At 43.1% G+C, this 21213-nt stretch overlaps 1 protein-coding gene across 1 annotated transcript; it reads left to right on the forward strand.

Annotated features, from left to right (window-relative positions):
• The first annotated feature begins 88 nt into the window (after positions 1 to 88).
• mdfi (MyoD family inhibitor) lies at positions 89 to 20633 on the forward strand. The gene is made up of 4 exons (XM_061068973.1): positions 89 to 239; positions 9653 to 9790; positions 19011 to 19367; positions 20380 to 20633. The coding sequence occupies exons 1-4, from the start codon at positions 89 to 91 to the stop codon at positions 20631 to 20633; spliced, it is 900 nt and encodes a 299-aa protein (XP_060924956.1).
• Positions 20634 to 21213: the final 580 nt, after the last annotated feature.

Here is a 21213-nt window from a genome sequence, read left to right on the forward strand (position 1 = left end):
AAAAAAGGTGTCTATCTCCCCTCTCTCTCTGGTGCAGGCTCACTCCTTGGCCCCTCCACCTCGTCCCATAAGAGCCAGGCCGACGTCCATGGATGAGGAGCGGAGCGCACCCCCCATCTCCCCAGAGACGCCTGATGATGGGGACCCTGCTCGACCAGCTCCGCAACCAGATTCACACACAGCCTCCGACACAGAGAGGGCGAACAGCTGCCCAGAGCCCAAACCCTTTCATAGTGAAGGTAAGAAACAGGTTCACAGGAACCAGCAGAAAAACATATGTCTCACTCTGGTGTGTAGCTGCTTGTGTTTGTGTGTTTTAGAGAAAGAACAAGATAATCTACAAACAGTTGTGTCATGGGTCTGAACATGCCCTCAATGGGTTTATAATCACAAACACAAAGTTCTATTAAACCCCCTTTTCCGCTCTGTGTGTGTGTTTGTGTGTTTGTGTGTGTGTGTGTGTGTGTGTGTGTGTGTGTGTGTGTGTGTGTGTGTGTATACTATAAATGAGGTTGGCTGAAAAAGAGACAGAAAGTAGTTATTAACAGATTAAGCCATTAGTTATGAAAAGTTGAAGCTAGTGGATTAATGCTGAGAAAGAAAATATCTATGCTCTCTTCCATGTGAAGCTCATTATAGTAAGACGTTGGCCAGTGGGTGTGTGAATGTATAGCTGTATGCTGAAGCACTTTTCTGAGCTATGAGATCTGCTCATGCAAAATGAAAAACAGCCCAAAACAGCAAATGCTGATTAGAAATCATAAATGTTCAGCTCAGGGGCTGTGATCTTGACTACTACTACGTCCTAGAAATCCATCTAGTTTCCAGTAGATGTTATTTTCTGAGTCATAATGTTGGAGACCCTCTAGCTGACAGACACAGCAGTTATTTATTGAGGTGATCGGGATTCGGCCTGCGTGGGGGACGCGCCTCCCTGGATGATCAGAGGGAAGATGACCAATTCAGCGCTGTGGAACGCTTTAAGGCTGCAATGGGACTCTTGGGGATTTGGGAATGAACCTATGACCTTTTCCTTTTTGTGATTAGTCATGGTGAGGGTTGACTGACATCGGGGGCGGGAACAGGAGTATTTGGACGAACTTGGGGCAGCACTGTCTGTGCCTAAATGACTCATCCAGGAACGGCCCAAATGCTTCAAGCTCCCTAAAGCTCAGTGAGAAATACAGCTGTAGTATCAGAGTGCAGGTCCTATGGGTAATTAGGCTAGGTGTGGTTACCCTGTTAAGGAAGTGTGCAGAGATTTAACTGTCTTGTTGCCATGAGAACCTGCCACAGAACCCTTCGATGGCTGATGCAGTTCTTTTATTTTGTTTTTTAGAGGCACGTCTCGACCCAATCTATTATGATTGCTGTATCGAATGTGCATGAACACAGAATCCACACACGCACATCTCTCTTCCCTGCATCGTTGTGGTTTATCATGATTTGGAAGTACAGCATCAGATTTACTGATAACACCTGAGTGAAGAGTTTTACAGTTAATAAACAGAAGTGTCTGAGCTTTCCTCTCGCCCAAAGTATAACTGTGGCTTCTCTCACTAAAGTTAGACTGCTTGTCTGGTGGTCGGCTGGTCTCAGGTTGTTTGTGTGTGTGTGTGTGTGTGTGTGTGTGTGTGTGTGTGTGTGTGTGTGTGTGTGTGTGTGTGAAGGCTGAGGGTAAGTAGGTGAGTCAGAGTAGAGAGGAGGGCAACAAGGCCCTGCTTTCAGCGCTGTGTTTCACCCCCCATCTATCCCTCTGCCCACAGTGCAGGACGTTCAGACAACACAACAGGCACATAGATCTACCTGAGTTTGTGCATGGATGTTTTTATCAGAACAGCTTTTTGACTCTTTCTAGTTTAACTTAAAGTTGCTCAGCTCATACCAAATATGCATATGTGTCTTACTGTTTAAGACCAACTCTGATCATTCTCCAAGTTAGCCAATTTATTTGTAGGGTTGGGTATCATTTTCCAATTCCAGTGCTACATCAATACTATATTAAACGTATAAACTGTTAACAGTTTAAAGTATACTTAACCTAAGTATACAGAGCTAAAAAACTAAAAAAGTGCAAAACTCTTCGGAGCCAGTATCGCTCTGCTCTCAAATGCTTCACTAAGTTTGTCCTGTTCTTCCCTTGACACCAAACCTTTGGTGCATGTCCCGCTTTTTGGAATCATTTCGCGAGAAATACAGCGACACTCCTTGCTAACTGAAGCCTAATGTTGCGTTCTGCCAGAGAGTGTGTTGCCACCAGAGTTAATTGTAATGTTTACTAAGCACATGTAATGATGTTTATGTTGCCTGCAAGCAGGGCAACTCTCTAAATTCACACCTCAGGCACCGAAATGAGGCCCCGGTCAAGTCGGTACCCAACCCTAATCATAGGTTGCTTCATTTGACCCTAATCATTCAATAGCGAATGATATATCTGTCCCATGAATCACATTTTCAGGTCGCATAGAGCTGTAGTATTGGCTGCCAGGAGCAGGGAAATTAAAGTTTTTCATATTCATCAACAAAATTATAGATTTGTTATTTTGATGCGTCATGCTCGTTCCTAACATGGTGTGCTCTGCCAGGCTGTTCATAGAGTGTGTGTCACAGAGGCCTCTGACAGCAGCTCTGCTCCCCTCAGTCATTACAAAGACCTTGAATGGTGGTGTGTGTGTGCGTGTGCGTGTGTGTGTGTGTGTGTGTGTGTGTGTGTGTGTGTGTGTGTGTGTGTGTGTTTGTGTGTGTCAGACATTAAGATGCGTTGAGGCTGTCTGGTTTTACACGAGCCGTTTACACCACATGCTAGCTTGACTGTCCAGCGTCTGTCACCACTGGCAGCTAGCTCTCTCACTCTATTCTTGTCTCTTCCTCTTTCTTGTTTCTGTTCATATCTCTTACTGTCAATCTTTGTATATTGAACTAACAACTAACATTTTAAGTTTTCCAATTATGTGTTGCAGATTGCTATTTCAAGCCAGAGAGATAACCACATATAGCAATGTAGACAACAGCAGCGAATTCATGTTTAATTTTGCAAGCAAAATGTATGTTATCTCTGCCTGCATATCTTTTATTTTATTCTCACCCAAGTTGTACAGTCAACACGGATCTGTGTGATTTCCGTGTTTGACAAAGTAAAGGGCAGTCCGTGTCTATTTCCTACTCCTAAAAATGAAGTGGTGTGTTGGAATCTTTCTGTAGATAAAATGACTTAGTTTAGTTTAGCGTGATCTTCATTAACAATCTTCATCTCCTCAAAACAAAACACTGAGATTTGAGATGCATACTTTTTGTGTCATATCCGTCCTGCGGCACGCTCTCCTCAGGAGTATTTCCAGTAGGTGAGAAGGTATCTGACACAGTCAACCTCCTGTTTGGTTCTTAATGAGGGAAAGAGCTGTTTTCCTCCCATTAGATATTGGGCCTAGCACAAAGACTAGAAACAAATGGTTCTGCTAACCAGGACCTTACACTAAGCAATCCACCTAAAAAGCAAAGTGTAAAAACAGCACATTGGTGTTCCCAGTTTATATTGTGTGCAGGACCCATAGCCAAGAAATAGTCTTCCCCAAACCATGTCTCCAAAAATGTCCTTAAACATTAGGTTTATTTACAATGTCTCACTGATTTGTTGTGAAGAAAGAATCCGGGATTTGCCAGAATAATGGAAATGAGATATCTCATATTGTTTTGGAGGTTTAGATGTCAAATAGCATTGGTGTGTTCATCATTGTGCTGCTCTCTCTCTCTCTCTCTCTCTCTCTCTCTCTCTCTCTCTCTCTCTCTCTCTCTCTCTCTCTCTCTTCTCTCTCTCTCGCTTCCTCTCTTATTTTGAGCATACTTGCAGATATTTGCCTACTTGTCACTTTTTCATGCCAGTGGTTTGTTAAGGCTTGTGTCTATTTTGGTTTCTCACAGGAATTGAAAGAAACTTGGAGCAGTTTGAGGCATTCTGTGATACATTTTTTTTCCCTTTACCACCTCGCAAACATTTAAAGAACTGTTGCCACAGCTGTCGCTTCTCTTTTTCCCTCTCTCACCAAATCTCCAATCCCAACATCACCAACTGTTGACAGATATATAGAAAAGAATATAGAAGTGGTATATATTGGCTAGTCATACCCTGTATATTATAATATATGTATTTAAAATAAATCCCCCTTTCACACCCTGCATGGGTTGGCATGTCTTCCTCAAGCTCGGGTCCTCTACCAGAGGCCTGGGAGTTTGAGAGTTCTGAGCAGTATCTTAGCTGTTCCTAGGACTGCACTCTTCTGGACAGAGGCTTCAGACGTTGGACCTGGGATCTCCTGGATCCATTCTCCCAGTTAAGGGGTCACAGCCCCTAATGCTCCCACTACCACAGGGATCACATTGCATTTCACTTTCTACATTTGTGCCGGCTGTTCTTCCAGACCCTGTTGCTTCTCGATCTTCTCATGCTCCTTATTCCTGATCACTCCTGCTATCTTCTGTTCTTTGTCCACCACCACTATGTCCGGTTGGTTAGCCTGCAGGTGCTTGTTCGTCTGGAATCTGAAGTCCCACAGGATCTTAGCTTGGTTGTTTTCAATCACTTTCGGTGGTATGTCACTTGGTCTCAGTGTGCGCTGTCCCAGTCTGCATCTTACACCCTCCTTCTTTCATGCCATCCAACTGCACTTGTCTAATCGGAATGGTATTCCGATGTCGTTGCTGTAAATTCTGGTGATGTGGAGCAGTGAGTCCATGTCTCGCTCACTCCTAGCATACTGCTTGATGTCATCATGTAGAGGATATGGTAGTGAGGACATTATTTGTGCATTGTTTTGGATATCAGCACACATACACTCTGATTCCAATATTTTTTTAGGTATAACCTGATGTCTGCTTATAATATCAGAGTGTGTTTTCAAACACTGTATATATATTTGTCAGTGTAGCTCGAGATCGCGGTCTGGTTGGGTTTATTCATGTCAGTGTAAATTCTGCCACACTGCTCCTGAATGTGAATCTGACCAACTGTTGTTTATCCTCGACTGTTGATGGCTGTTTCTCCTTATGACCACATGTTGAACACTGCGCAGTGTGTTCGTGTCCATGTTTAAGGAACCTGGTCGTTTCAGGCTACATGTGCTAGATGCAACAGTACAGCACTCAGTTAGCAAAGCAGACGTATTTTCCCATGGAACAGAGGAATTTCAGAGACAAAGTAACACAATTAAATTCCCCTTAAGCCTGTTCAACAGCAGACAGTTTTTGTCTTTAATGAGCTTACACTGCATCATTCTCTCAGCAGCTATAATCTCTAATTTTGGACATATTCCAGTACTGCACTCTCAAAGCCCCTCTGTACTGTGTGCGTGCTTGTGTGTGTGTGTTTGTGTGTGTGTGTGTGTGTGTGTGTGTTTGGTGTGTGTGTATGTGTGTGTGTGTATGTGTGTGTGTGTGGCTTTAACATTTGGCTGGATTGCAGCTAAACAAATGCTTCTTCATTCATTTTCTTCGTGCGTTTGCGTAGATTTGTTGCGAGACACAGATAAAAACCACACCACGGCTGTAGCTGTGTTCTCTTTACTTTGTATTATCCTTGGTCCCGATTGGACCCTCTGTGCTGCTTATGTGTGGTTTCAATCAGTTCCAGTCATTACTGCTGGCCAGAGAGCTACTATACAGCCTAGTCTCCAGTAAGCGCTCTGCTGAACATTATTCTGCTCCTCACCTCATCTCATTGTGTCTTCTTTCCAAATCTCTCTCAGCGCTTATCTTTATGTTTATAGAGATAAGGCAGCAGGGTGTGAATATGTGCAGCCATTGTGTGTCTGAATAGTGTGCTTTCAAGTAGAGCTGCAACTGCAGTGATGGTTTTTATTAATCATCAATGTTATAACAACTAATCAGTTACGCGTTTAACCTGCAAAATATTGAAAACTGTCCATGTACTGTACGGCTTTGCCAAAGGGATGTACACACTAAACACACTTCCTTTCCTATAAACACTAGAAGTCTGTGCTTTTAAAGGAGGATTAGCAGAGGTGTAGAAACATGCCTGAGGAAGTGCAGCAGGTAAACTCAGACACCAAACCCAGAGGAACAGCAGGCTGCACCCCCCTTTAGGTGATTCAGGATGTGTCACATGATTTGCCTGCTCATATAACCTGGATGTTTGTGTGTGTGTTGTGTGTTTTTTCGGGCTAACCATTCCCCTATGTGATTCATATGTTTTTGCTTTAATGGCTGTTTGTTTACTAGGAGAATGAAATTCCTCTGGCTCGCCCCCTTTAGGCCCACTGACACGTGTACATGCACTAAATTACACACACACAAGAACACGCTCATACATGAACACACACTCAGACACAGTCAAGCATGCACAACCCAATACACACACACACTCACCCACACATGTAAACAAGCAGCCAGATCTCCTCAGCGGCTCTTGATTGCTCTGGTCTGATTTGAATTAGAGGCTCATCTCTCTCAGATCTCAGAAATGGCTCTGAGGTCGAGCGGTTTGGCGGTTTGATGCTGATGCCAACGCACAGTTGGTTGAAGGCCTGCTTGGATGGCACCAGGGGTTTTGTGGGGATGTGTTTAGCTCCAACAATCGTGGTTTTGAACGTTTACAGAGGGGGAGCTTTTACTGACTCACAGGACCTACTTTTAACCCATGGTGCTCCACTGGTAGCAGGCGTCTAAATGAGAATTCATAACAGACTACTGTGCTGCAGCGTGCAGGGGTTCAGCTGACCAGATGATTGAACACCTTGCCAGTATGAACATGCATATGATATTCAGAGATTTAGTGTACGTATTTGCTTCATATCTTCATGTGGGCCATTTGTCCAATAAGAGCAGTGATAATGTCTTTAACTTTTCCAAGAAAGTTTTATTTCTCAGATTTTGACGTAATGGATTCTTCTTGAAATGGTTGCTGTGAAGTCATGGGGACTTTACACAGGCCTTTCCTTTCCCGAAGTTTGCCTAAGCTTTGCTTTAGTGTGGCTTTGATAATGACATAATTGCCCCCAAATGCAACTTCCAGTGCACGAGAACAAAACAGCAACAGGGATGAGTATAACCAGCAGATGCCACCTAAAGGGCTCTTTTTGTTTAACTGATCTCAATATTTTTAAAAAGCTGCCAAATGTCTGAAATCATTGGAGTCAACTGTTGCCCACTAGCACTTGGAGAAATGTATTTTTGATAGAATTGATAACAGCTGCATAGAACAATGGAGGGAAATGAGTGATCATCATGTGTAATCTGATTATTAATTACACGGTTTTAGGAATAACAAACAAATTATTTTAATGGACGATTACAAATACATGAAAACATTGTAGCTGCCTGAATGGATATTTGCATTAGTGTATGGATGTAGTTATTTATAGTATACTTCCTATTAAGTCCTTTTACTTGGATTTGCTTTGAAAGCCTGTCAAAGAGTGTTCTCTGAATCAGTTACAGGAAACTCAAATAAGGATGGATGGGTGAATACATAATAATAGACAGGCATGTACACTGACATACGTATTCTATAATACACACACACATATCTCTAAAGTAGACATTTGGCAGAATTGAGGGTAACAATTCTTACGAGTGGCTTTCATATCTGAAGCAGGCTGATTGAGACTAATGGATACAACATGGGCTGCAGAAATGGCTTCCACATGCAGGAGTGTGTGTCTGTGTCTGTGTGTGCGTGTGGAGAGAGAGAGAGAGAGAGAGAGAGAGAGAGAGAGAGAGAGAGAGAGAGAGAGAGAGAGAGAGAGAGAGAGAGAGAGAGAGAGAGAGAGAGAGCTGGTACTAGATATAGAAAGTGAGCACTGGAGTATATGTGTTTATGGCGTGTGTGTTTATGTGCAGGTATGTGAGTGTGGGTTTTGTATACCACAGTCTCATAAAACAGAGAAGCAGGAAGCACTTCCCATCCCTTCAAGTCCTGTTTACATCTACTGAAGCTTAACACACAGAAATCCTACTACACACAAAAATGTCTGCAAACACACAAACATGCACAACTCTGGTAAGGCAACTAAAATCAAACACAAATAGCCCAGTCAATAAACAAATACAAATCCTAGAAACCCTGATTATTTATGTGAACATGGACACCAATATTCCAATATGTAATTTTTGTATCTGATTATTATGTTCTGACCTCAGTTGCATTGTGAAGAGATGTGTACGTCATAATCCCACTGTAACATTCTATTGGAGTTTTCAAAGCATTTTGTGGCATCAACATTTATATGAGTTAAAAACTCCTTAGCGTCATATCTGTAATTGTATTCCTGTAACAGGAATACCAATGGCTTGTTTTATTAGTAACATAGGTTAACACAATCGAAATAATGTCTATTTCAGTATGAGGTTTATAGTAGGAATATTGCTGTCCATGTAAAGCTAGTCACTGTTCCTTCTCATCAAGGTTGGACCACCTTAGATAATCAAGTTTCTCAGAGTTTTTCCTTAGACAATAGATCATTTTGATTTAGCATCAACTGACAATTAAATTTCATTAGTGGTGCCAATGAGTTTGTGTTTGTGCCTGAACCTCCATACGGACCATGTTTGCTTCTGCTCAAGTGTCTATGAATAAAGCAAGGTGTTTAGATCTTAGACCAACGCAGCAGCACAGTAGTTGTACTTGGACAAACGCAATATCAGGAGCATATATCTAGATGCTACTAACTGTACTTGGCTCATCTCTTGAAATTCTTCTCGTTGTTAATTTCTTCTTTCCTTTAACTTTGTTCAATGCACTCTGCTCACTTATTCATTCCATTCGCAGAGCTCAGATACCTCTGCAGTGACATTATATATGTTGAGCTGTAAAAGCGGGAGGATTCATCTTGTGCCATATATCTGAAGGGATTTATTTGTAAGAGCCAACGTGAACTGGAGACGACGAGTGTGAGAGGCAGGGGACAGGAAAGAAAGGACAGATAGAGAAGTGAGCGCAAGTAGATAGAGTAAATAAACATAACCGGGAAGTGTTGAGTCCATGCGCAGGACGTGGTTTGTGTGTGTGTGTGTGTGTGTGTGTGTGTGTGTGTGTTTATCAAACCCAGCTGGCTCCTATTTGCCCAGGAATGAGTCTGCACCTCTCAGAGGCCCAGGCCTGCCCAGCTTTGAAGGCCTCTGTGTATTGTGCATGTGTATATGTGTGTATGTATGCATGTGTGTGAATAACAGCTTCATTAGAGGGACACATAAAACACCCAGACATGTATTTACTGTATGCATATTACGTGTAGGTTCTCATTTTAAACGCACATTCACATACATGCGCCAGTTTTCAGCTTTCACAAGCATACACATGGACCCCTAAACAGTCCCAAGGGGTTGGGTTTAACTGCTTCCAGATGCAAGTTCAGGACAGAGCACACACCAACGCACACAGACAAAATCTTCTGCTTTGTTGAAGTCAGCAGAACTACTCTATTTAAATGAATTAAGTGGTGGTGGATGGGAAATGACATGGGAATAGCAGAGTTTACTGTGAGTGGGAAACCAGCTTGCTGCCGATGCCTGATAGTAAGAAAGAAAACTGGGAACCCGAGTGACTTTCAGAATAAAGTTTGCCTTAAAATGAATCATTGTGCTTTCACACACAACTGTTCTGATGCCAATTAACCATGACGTGCTTGTGTTTGTTTTACAGATGTGGCCCACATTTATACTGAACCCCTCATATTGAGGTTAAACGGCACCCCAGAACGGTTGCTAGGCAATGATGGAGACAATTGTAACAGCAGCCTCTCACACTCGGAGCTTACGACACCCAGCAAGAGTATCACATGTGAGTAAATAGCCCTCCCTCTCTCTCTCACACACACACACACACACACACACACACACACACACACACACACACACACACACACACACACACACACACACACACACACACACACACACACACACACACACACACACACACACACACAGGTCGACACACATGCGGAAAGCGGGTGAGAGTTTTATTTCCATTACCGATCACTGGTCTGATGAGTCACATTGTCCTGACCTTCAACAAATACATTGCACACCCTGAAGAAATGGGTCAGGTGATTGTACACAAGGACAGAAATATCTACAGTTTCAGCAAAGTAGGTTAATTCTCTGATTTCTGAGCACAAGCGAGTCTGCGCCCACATCACCTTCCCTGGAATGAAACATCTCTCCTCCTCTTCTCCACCTTTATTCTGCTTCTCTGTCCGTCTGTCTGCCACCAGCTTTACTGTCTGTACTTGGGAGGGGGTTATAACTGGCTCTGTGGAGTTTGCTTCCATTAATCAATCTCCTTTAGATAGTTAAGGTTACCTCGACATCTCAGCATGTGCGGAAGAAAAATGCAACCCCGCCCACTCACCAAAAAATGAATAGATAAAAAAGTGTATCAATCAACTAAACAATGACAAGAGAGCTCAAGTCCCCATGTCAGCTTTAGGCCAGCTGGTGGCTTGTTTCTTTTGCCGGTCTAAAATGTGGTTTCTTAATAATATTCAAAAAAACGTAATATCTTTTGATTTTTTGACTACAAACTAGAAATAAAAAACTAAATTGTTGCTCACTCAAATCTTGTGGTCCGGCCGTTATTCAGCGACATCTGCTGCGGAATGTAAATAACATTTTTACACATTACATCAATAGTGAACGTGATTTCCTTCTGAGTAGCGTCACGTAGATTTTTATCGGCAATGGTGGTGATGCAATGGTAGTTGCCTCAAGACATCATCAAACTCTGTTGTTTTCCTGATAGTGAGACGCCTAATAAACGTTAAAGTTGGATGAGATTTTCTTAACTCTGTCACAGAACCCATGCAGAGTTTCTGCTTCCACGCGTTCACCGTCTGATGTCAGAACTTATGCCATCTGGGAAACTACTTTCTGACCACCCACCCTAACAACGGATCTCACTGCTGCTGGTTGGCCATTGTACTGGAGAGAAAAACATGTCTCATATTGTGTGTGCTATAATAACACCACACACACCTCCTACTGGGTGTACCGGCACCACTCTTACTCAGTTTACTGGTGAGGAGCATCACAAGCTTAAATTTCTCAATCAAGAGTTATGTCACCAACCGCCGCCACCCTTTCCCCTCCCTTATATCACCAGTCCGGTGGCTATGTGTCAGACAGAGAGAGAGACTGTTTCACTCTCCTGGATGTGCAATCGCTCCAGCCTGCTGAGTCAAAGCCAGAGGTTACACAAGTACTGTGTCATTACTCCATCACGTATATTTTTCTTGCTTTTACCCAGGTTCGAAATAGGTAGAATCTCTACCTAATATTTAAATTTAGCTCTACTGTGTCATTTTTTTCACTCGGGAGAACAAGCCCCACAATAATAACACCCACACAACTCCTGCTGTGTTGTCTCGATGCTTTGCCACAAACCTAAAAGCACCGTAAAAACTTTAAATGCTCCAAATTGGTCTAAATCTGTCCTTCTTGTGAGTGGAGGAGACGGAGGGATGGTGTATGAGTGAATGAGTGAATGAGCGATACGTCAGGGGAGGAAGTCAACTTAAGGGGTGAGAAGAAGGTTGAGCGAGCTGACATTTGAGCATGTGTTTGAAAAACAACAAGGGTTTTTCCTGGAATCCAGGTCCAGCCATGGGTGACATGCACAAACACACAGACCTGCTCCATCATAAGAGCTAGTTTGTGGTAACTGAAAGAAAACAGCAGTTCAGTCAGGAAACGGATAAGTAGGTGAAAGCAGCGGGTTTTCAGCTGAGTAGGTGTGTGAATTGTCTGTTATGTCTCTGCCTCTATCTGTGCAGTTTGCTGTTTGTGTCTTACGTGTATCTATATATATATTTCAGGCTGGAGGACTGACGATGAGGTTTGAGTTTTTCTCACCGCCTGTTTCTCTCTTACTTATTTTACGTCCCAATAAAAATCCTTGAGACCCAGTGGCTCCATATGCTGCGCAGCGAGGGTTATGCAACGACAGTGGGCTTGGACAAAATGTACCGTCATGAACACCGGTCTGCACTGGCCTCCCATTTGCCTTCATGTGCCTCCTCCCTTCATCCATAGCTTCCTCCCTCCACAACTTACACAATCGCACATGTGTTCACGGGATTTGAACCACAAACCAAACACGTTCTAAACTTGATCCCTTTCTCAGATGAGCACAGCGTCCCCCTGTGTGTCGACATAATTATACATTTGACGTCTGATGCCTCTACTTGGTTGGTTGGTCTGTGCGTTTCTTTAGCACCTCTTAAGAGCCTGGATGCAGTTTGAATACGGTCTGTCAGCGATAAATCATCACCTGTTTCTCTGGCTTCATACCGAGCATGAAGATTTGTTACTAAGTAGCTGTGACTCAAGTCTGGGGTGAGGTCACGACTCGGTGACACCTGCGAATCTGTCTGTGCGAGTGTTTGTGAGTGAGAGCGTGAGGAAACAGAAGCGAATGCCGGAACACGCTCAGTCCGTATGCTCTGACATCAGTGCCACAGTATGTGTCTGGCCCTCGGGCCTATGACAAGCTGTCTGATAACAATGTGCAGAGGGAGCTGTTAACATATGTGACTGACTGTGAGGACCCACACACACATACTCTCTGTCAGTGATGTCATGCCCACACTGCTGCCTCTGACGTCACCGCCACAGCGGGATACACACGTTCCCAGATGTTTAACTGCTTGCACTCATTCTGGACTCATGAGGAAACAATGCCCAACGTTATCCATCACTGACAGAAGCACAGTAGCATTCGTGACATTTCTATTTTCTGATTTTGTTTTTAGTTTGAGATATTTTTTCACTAAATGAGATCAACATCCACAAAATAGTCCACGTCCCTGCTGAGCATGTGGGAACGAGGGCATGACAGTGTCAGGGAACCGCTGTGAGGAGCTGTTTGTTATTATCTTGTCATCAAAGGGGAGGAGTGTGCAATGTGTTGTTGGTGAGAAATCTAACAGAACCGTGACATTGCCTTTAATTAGAGAACAGTCACTGTGCCGAAAGTGTTATCCCCCTCTGTTGCTCTGCCTCGCTCCTCCCCTTCATTCTCACCCAGTCTTTGGTCTTTCTCTTGCTCTTGTGGGAGAGAGATACACACCCTCTACATTTGCTGTAACGGTAACACAGAGCAGAGTGTTTGAAAGGCCATCTGTGTAAAGTCAGGGGTCATGAGGTGGTTGGTTGATATCAGGTTAAGGATCAGTGTTTCTGTGTGTCATGTTCTTCTTGCACTTTATTTCCTCTTTTATTTCATCTATTCAGCACAATGAGGTGAAATTGAATTAAAATACAGCAAAGAAAAGTGAATTAAGTGTTTTTCCAAAAGCTGGACTGAAGTGAATCAACAGTATTTCTGAATGCCAGAAAACCACATAAAGAACCTTAGAAATTTCTTTCCAAAACGTCTGGGTAAAGGGAAAGTTGTTGTTCTTTTGCATCAGCTCATGTCATGTTTCATGTTTTCATGCAAACTCAAAAATGAATAAATGTCCTCTGCAATTTAAAAAACTAAATACAACAGATTAATACCTGTGCACATCTGTGTTTTCCCCTGATTTAGAAAAGACTCTGCTGCAAACATGTGCAGGCACGAATACATCAGTCAACTCTCAAGCAGACTTAGAGCGCTGACGGGATCTGCTTTACTACTGCATGTAAGCACTCTACAGGTCGTTGAGAATATCTTAATAATTGCTGTAAATCTGATGTAAGATTGTGTTAGCAATTGATATTTAAGTGTTTGAATAGACCCTTTATTATGGGATATAACAAACCTCCAAACTTTGACTGTCAGGCAGAAATACTGATAAAAATACTGGTAAGTGAACGTGAATAATTTAATGGTAATTTCATTTGTTGGGGATTTGTGGTTGATTTGTCTATTGCTGAGCTTTTGACTAAATAAAAAAATGAAACAATACCATATTTGGATAATTACTAGATCGTTCACCTAAAATATAAGAGCACTGCTCAGAAATTACAGAGTAATTCTATAATCCAGAGGTAAGCCTGTTGTCGATGTGAGACTTTAAACTAGTATCTCACAAACACGTCAGACTGTATGTAAATCACAATACTCAATACATTTGCTATTTGAAGATACTTTTGGTTAGTGATTGATGGATTAAAAATTTCACTCCACTTTGTTTGAAGTGCAGTGCTCTACACCCTTAGGGCCAAACACAACAACTGAATCTCTGAGTCCTTGATCCACAATATTAATGACAATGAAATCAGACCTGTCTCTTGCCGCTTTTAAATATGTCTGTTGCCTGAAGGAAGTAATTGTGGTGGGATGTGATGCCTGTTCTGTGAGTCACACCCACTACTAGTTCATCAAAATTATCTCTTTTATCCACAAAAAAATGTTTGGTGTAAGGTACAAAAGTAAAGAACATGTGTGAGTGGAGGAAACAGAAGTTCCTTCTCCTACGTTTTTATCTGTGAGCAAAATACCAGGTGCATTAACAGGTAGAATGACACATACATAGAACTCAAACCTCCACCAATGCCCAACAGTCTCCTTATAAACCAGATTTTAATCCACTAGATCACACTCATAAATATCAGTCTCCCAAACTTGTCTGAGGAATTGACGAAAGTTTTGAAAACCACCCATCTTGCAGTTTTGAAGCAAGTAAAAAAAAAGTCCTGGATCCGCCCCCGATCTGGATCCACACCAAACTACATCGCATTCTTTCACCCAGTTCCATGGCGATCCGTCCTGTAGACTTTGTGTAATTCTGCTTGGTGCAGGTAACAACATTTATGAGCAATGTTTTAATAAAAAAAAGAATTAAGTGGACTTTTATAACTGAAAGTTGTGATAGGTGTCTCTGGAGGGGCAGTTTAATGAATGATGGGAGACAATAAACTGCTTTTTATGTGCACCGAAACTCTAAATAATTGTTATTTCATTGAAAGTATAGAACAAACATTTAATTTTGGCCCAGCACTGAGTCACACTTTTGTTTTGGCTAACACCTCACATTGAAGCAGCAGTCCTTTTTAGTGAGTGAGTGGGTGCAGCTAAACAAACCTCATTAACACTCCAGTGTTGGAGGTCTGCACAGCAGCCAAAAGTCTCATAGAAAACGGTTTAAGATAAAGTTTGCTCCTGCAATATATTATTTGACCATTTTTCAGTTTTAGTGGCTCACACTTAGGTGTGGGTCACAGTTACAAAACAACCCAAACTATGCAGAGCAGAAGGAAGGGAGTCCGTGGTTGAGATGCTTCTGCAGATCTGGGTTGAATTATAGATGCTTCAGAAATGTTTTCAGAAAAGATTTTGAGATGTAGCACAAATGTTGTGAAACTGAACTATGCTGTGCTCAAGCTCCCATCATTCTTTTCTTTCATCTTGATATACAAACAAGTACATTATGGTTTTATTGTTGTATATTTACACCATAAGCAAAATGTAGAGTTTGCAGAAAATACACCAAGATACTTTGCTTCTGTTCTGTTGCGCTGATAATGCACTAAAGCGTTTATGCACATTTCTGCATCTGGAGGCAGATGTGGGTGTGGCTGCATATATCCTCCCTCCATCTGTACATCTTTTCTCTCTGTGTTATAAATGTAATAAAACACAAACGCATTTCGTCTGATGGCAGCGCTACTTGGCTGAAAGTTCACGCTTTCCCTCTCGTGTCTGTAGTTCAGCACTTTCAACACTTTGACCTACAAAGACAGACAAACTGCGCCAGAGGAGACGGTGGGATAAAGCAGCTGGATTACAGACAGACACTGCTCAGTCGTTCTGGTGACTCATTCCGTCAGGAGGATAAGTAGAGAGAGACAGAGATGAACAGCAGTTCTCTGGTCTGGGAGGGAGGTGTGTAAGTACAGGGTAGCAGAGAGACGCCAGGAGAGGAGGGAGAGGTGGAGGGTGTGTGAGTGGAGGGGTGGGGTGTGCTGCTGTATTCAACTGATGCACATACACACATTGTACGGGAGGTCGCAGGACCCCCAGTGGCCTATACAATGTTAGCACCCCAAGTGCACGCTCTGCGGTTTCCCAGTCTCCTCATGATTATCCCACAGTCATTTGGCTCTTTATTTGCTGTTATTTTTAACTGGTTCCCACTGCTGAATCATTGTGTTTATGAGTCACACCCATGCATCCTCCTGGTCCAAAACTGCACAAGCAGCAACCCATTTCTTCAACTTTGTTCTTCTGGCTCTTTCACACTCCATTTTTCTCCCTGACTTTTCTTCATCTCAGACAAAGGGACCTTGTATTTTGTCTGCGTGTGCACGAGTGTGTGTCTGCACGTGTTCTTGCTTGCATATATTTGTGCGTGTGAGTGGGCCTAACCTCAAGCTCTGTTTGGAGACAGTCCTGACTGCCCGTCTCTCTCTCTCTCTCTCTTTCTGTTTGTCTGCCTGCCAAATCTGCCTATATACTATATGTACCACACACACGCCCACACACCCACACACACACACAAACACACACACACACACACACACACACACACACACACACACACACACACACACACACACACACACACAGAGAGTATGCATTTCTCAATCCCCTCTAGGACAATACAAAAGTAGAAGGAATAGTGAAAAACTGTGCACAGCATCCCTCCCCTCTAATCCCCTTCTTCTCTACTGACCTACATCCTGGTGCTAAAATACACTGTCGTGCAAAAGGCTAAAAGATAGAGACCAGAAAGAGACAGAAAGGGAGGACACAATAAGGGAGGATATGGAAAGGGAGGAAAAGAGGAAGAGAAAGAGACAAAACACTGGATAGCAGCAGGTATTGACTTTTGACATAGTTAACAGAGTAGAAAGTATGGCTCCTTCTCACTGCGTCCTGCACATGCATGGACACCTACACACTCATGCACTAATACACACACACACACACACTAACACTGGCCATGCAGCCTGCCAAACATCTGGAGCAAAGTTAGAAAACGCTGAATGAAAGAAGTTTTAATAACACTGGATTGGTTGTGAGAGCGCAGCCGTCGGCCAATCAAAACAAGCCGGGTTGGGTTATCTGTCTCCGAACGGTTATCGAAAGAGCGGCTTTTATTGCCAGTCGTCTTTCATAGCTGGAGCTGCAGGACCACACTCTGCGTGTGTGTGTGTTTCAATGTGCAGGTATGTGTGTGTGTGTGTGTGTGTGTGTGTGTGTGTGTGTGTGTGTGTGTGTGTGTGTGTGTGTGTGTGTGTGTGTGAGTTTCTGCTTTGATTCTCTGTGGTTTTCTGTTGTACTCTGTTCAGTCCCACCACACATCTCTGCTCCATATGCTTAAAGGTCAAGAAAATATTAAGGGCCTCAATTGGATGGCATTAAATACTACCATGATATGTAAAACCCCAGCTTCCATTTTATTCTTCTTCTCGGAGCTTGTGTTTGCTTTGGCAGTGAAGGTGTGTTTTTCAGTCTCCTCCTCTCCTGCAGAATAGTTAGCACTTGATATCACTTGGAGGTAAAATACACAAAGTGGTATAGAGAGCCAAGACTAAAATCTGTGCAAGTTGTTGTGTTTTTAGAGTCTGTATGTTGTATATAGTATCATAAGTGCATTGTTACAAAAAATCAGGTGAGACAAAACTCCTCTCCTTGTGCCTCACACGCTTCATTTATCCCGTCTTTCCCCCCTACTGCCGCTCTGTAGTTGTGTAAGAGTCTAGACAAGTCGGATCAGGGGTCAGCTCTGTAAATACATAGCTCTTCCCATGAGCTATTGCCTGTAGGGTGGGCTTTGTAATTGGACTCAATTTCCCAGGGCCTCCCTCTCCATGAAGCTGCTTCAGCAAAAGTATGCACACACACGGAGGGAGGCGTCCAGTGTGTCTTAGGACTACACACTGCTCAGATGCATAATGCACACAGGTTGGTCAGCCTGTTCGCCCATTCAATACGAATATTTAAATCCAGTTTATATATATTTATGTTTTAAAACATCATATCTCTGTCTGTGAGATATTCTGACTGTGAAGTATCCTTAGTTCGGATCAGGTTCCATAAGCAGTGGATCATACAGTTTCCTCAATGCAACTCGTTGGTGCTTGTTGTTAGATCCTCACGGCCGGGTCAGCTTCTTTGTCTTTTCGAACTCCACACCCCAGGTTGTCTGTTCAAAATCAGTTTCAAGCTCGACCTGAGAGCCTCTTAAACCTTTGAAATCTTTTCAAGAGCTACAACGGAAAATATAAAATTACTGTACAAGTCTATCTCATGATTTAAGAAATCTCTGTTTGTCTGTATGTGGCTCACATATCTCGAGAACAATTAATCTAATCACCTTAACCCCTTGTTTGTGTAATGTTTAGAGCCCAAGACACAAGAGAAGTTCAACATTAATACACTTTCAATAAAAAGGCAACAAGAGGCAGCTGGGATTCATCACCCTACGCCCTGTTGATGAAAACAAAAACTGATTTTCCAGTTTGAGGTTCTGTGTAATGAGTCAATCTTCACTGAACCTTGAACTAACAGGTGAACAGCAGTGGAGTTGCAGCTCAGGGTTCTGTGGACTGAGTCCTGCAGCAGGTCTTTACTTGCCATGGTTCAATTACTGCAGGTCACATTTATAGTTTCAGAAAGAAAACTGCAACCAGCATTTCCACAGGCCATGCATTCCAAACAGACATTTTTACAAGGAGCACTGCACAAGTCAGTTAAATAAACAGAAAACAACCCCAGCCCTATTCATGTTAGTCATTTATCAGGTAATAACAGATTTTGACTGGTCTTACTTTCTCAAATGACTTAGTTCTTTTATGTGGTTATGTCGTAAGGTTTTTACATTTGTCTGATAAAAAAGATGAATTCCATGGCAATATTATCAGATTAATAAATAATAAAGACAAACGGGAAGAAAATGGTAACAAGATACTTCAATAAATATTATGTTAGGGGTGGAGGCTATTTAGTTTCATTGAAGTTCAATAAGAGGAACACCCAACATCAACACCACTGATCTGAACTGAAGTGAAATCTATACTGTAAATTGTCTTCAGCCTGTAATAAATGAACGTAATTTTGCCCCCCCCAGCTCAACCAGCAGCCAGATCCACGCCCATCCAGCACACACAGCCATGTCGGACCCAGCCCAGCAGCCATCTACGAAACGGGACCAGGCAGCACTCACACCCCCACTCCCCTCACACGCACTGTCCGCATCACACGCACAAGCACGGCCCCCAGTCCAACGGGGTCAGGAGCCCTCATGCGCATCCTAAGCTGGGCTCGCTTCCAAAAGGCGGCTCCTCCACCTCCTCCTCCTCTTCAGCGGGACCCAAACACACCAAGAAATTGCAGTCCAACCCGTCCATCACCTCCCAGAGCAGCAAGAGGAGCAAGAGCAGCTCCAAGAGCAACAGCTCCCAGATCCCCACAGAGGGACAGGATGGTGAGATACACACACTGACAGAGGGGCAGGAGGAGAGGGAAGCATTTTGTTTTTCTACTTGTTGAATCAGAGTGAAGATCTACTCTCCCCTGGCACATTTTCTTTGACTCCAAAATAGGGCTGGCTGATATGGATGTTATATCAGGGAAAATGTTTATGTCACTCAATATATAAAATGGTCACAATACATTTCTTAGAGGTTAAAAGACTGAATCACAATGTTAATGAATGGAAATGAATCAGGCTTGAAAACAATTTTACTTATTAATATTCCTTCAGTCAGTGGTGATGAGCAGCCCTGTGCTGTCTACCAGCTTTGTGTCAACTGTTGTGTCCTGACAAGTTAGCAGGATAGAAACACCGCGCTTCAATTCAATGTCAATGTCAAGTGAAGGAAACTATTGAATTGTGAAAATAATCGTTTTAGTTATTGCAAAACGACTACAAAAAAAGAAGAGGGAAAAGGTTTTGTGGTTAAGCAGTGAGTTAAAATTAAAAGCAAATACGTCAGTGTGCTAATGGCTGTCCTTAGACTTTGGCCTGACACTGAAGAAATGTTTTTATGTTTAAATTTAGAGTTCATAGCTCTGCCCAGGCCCAACAGTCCCCTAATGAAACCACATTTTAACTCACTAGATCCAGATTCTTATTGGATCCGCACCAAATTGCTTCACCAAGATCCATAAATTATACCAATCAGTTGAAAACAAAATGATTTTCAACACACAATGTTACAGAAAGTACAAATATATTCACGAATACGCCCCCTGATCTGGATCCAGACCAAAACCTAATAGGATCTCCCTTGGGTTTTGTCCCACCCCTCCACAAAGTGTCATGGAAATGGGACGAGTAGTTTTTCATAATCCTGCTAACTAACAAACAAACGTAGAGGAAAAACATAACTTCCCTGGCACATTGGGTATCTTGTCCAATGATTACTGACTAATCACACTGACTGTTATATTCTGTGATTCTTAAAATGTTGCTTCTGTGTGTCCCCCCCCTCCAGACTGCTGTGTTCATTGCATCCTGGCCTGCCTCTTCTGTGAGTTCCTAGCTCTGTGCAACATCGTGCTGGACTGTGCCACCTGTGGCTCCTGTGCCGGGGACGAGTCGTGCTTCTGCTGTTGTTGCGCGTCAGAGGAGTGTGGCGACTGCGACCTGCCCTGTGACATGGACTGTGGCATCATTGACGCCTGCTGTGAGTCTGCAGACTGCCTGGAGATCTGTATGGAGTGCTGCAGCCTTTGCTTCTCCTCCTGAGGACCCCAGCCGCCACCGCAGGGGGCAAAGTAGATGCTTGCTATTCACTCCCACAAGCCCAGGAACAGTTTCGACCTGGCCCCAAAGCTGAGAAGCTTTACACCCACCCACATCATTGTTGCCTGAGATCTGTGGCTCACACTATTGGCTGGTCGAGTTGGCTCCACAATACATCCAATACTTTTGACAGGGTTTGCCAAGCAAAATGCTGACAGCAGTCACTCGTGAACTCTTCCTTCCTTTATTGATCAAACGATGGGATGGTAGCTTCCCCCGCTTTGTCTTTTGTGGTTGGTCCATTTCTGCACAGCTTGGTGCATGTGCAGAGTGAGTTCCAGCTGTGGTCCATGTGAGGTTGCCAGGCTGTGCAGCCTCTGGACCCTCACTGAACAAGCTATTATTACAATGGAGCCCCTTGTGCCATCTGAATGACTAGAGTTCTCTAAGCATGAAAAATGACCTTCAAATGCAAATGAGAAAATGGCTCCATTTAACTGGATTTTAATGTTTCTATAGATAAGAGCAGCAGCGTAATGGGAAAATGGCCCCTCAGATCTCAGTAGTAATGCAGTGTGTCCTC

The sequence above is a fragment of the Limanda limanda genome, chromosome 4 (assembly GCF_963576545.1).
Source record: "Limanda limanda chromosome 4, fLimLim1.1, whole genome shotgun sequence".
In the NCBI taxonomy this organism is placed as follows: domain Eukaryota; kingdom Metazoa; phylum Chordata; class Actinopteri; order Pleuronectiformes; family Pleuronectidae; genus Limanda; species Limanda limanda.

Excerpts from the sequence above, each read along its gene's own strand:
- mdfi (XM_061068973.1), top strand. The coding sequence starts at position 89 with ATGGATGAGGAGCGGAGCGCACCCCCCATCTCCCCAGAGACGCCTGAT. Across the intron at positions 9,791-19,010 it reads ACCCAGCAAGAGTATCACAT|CTCAACCAGCAGCCAGATCC; the intron begins GTGAGTAAATAG and ends TGCCCCCCCCAG. Across the intron at positions 19,368-20,379 it reads CCCCACAGAGGGACAGGATG|ACTGCTGTGTTCATTGCATC; the intron begins GTGAGATACACA and ends CCCCCCCTCCAG.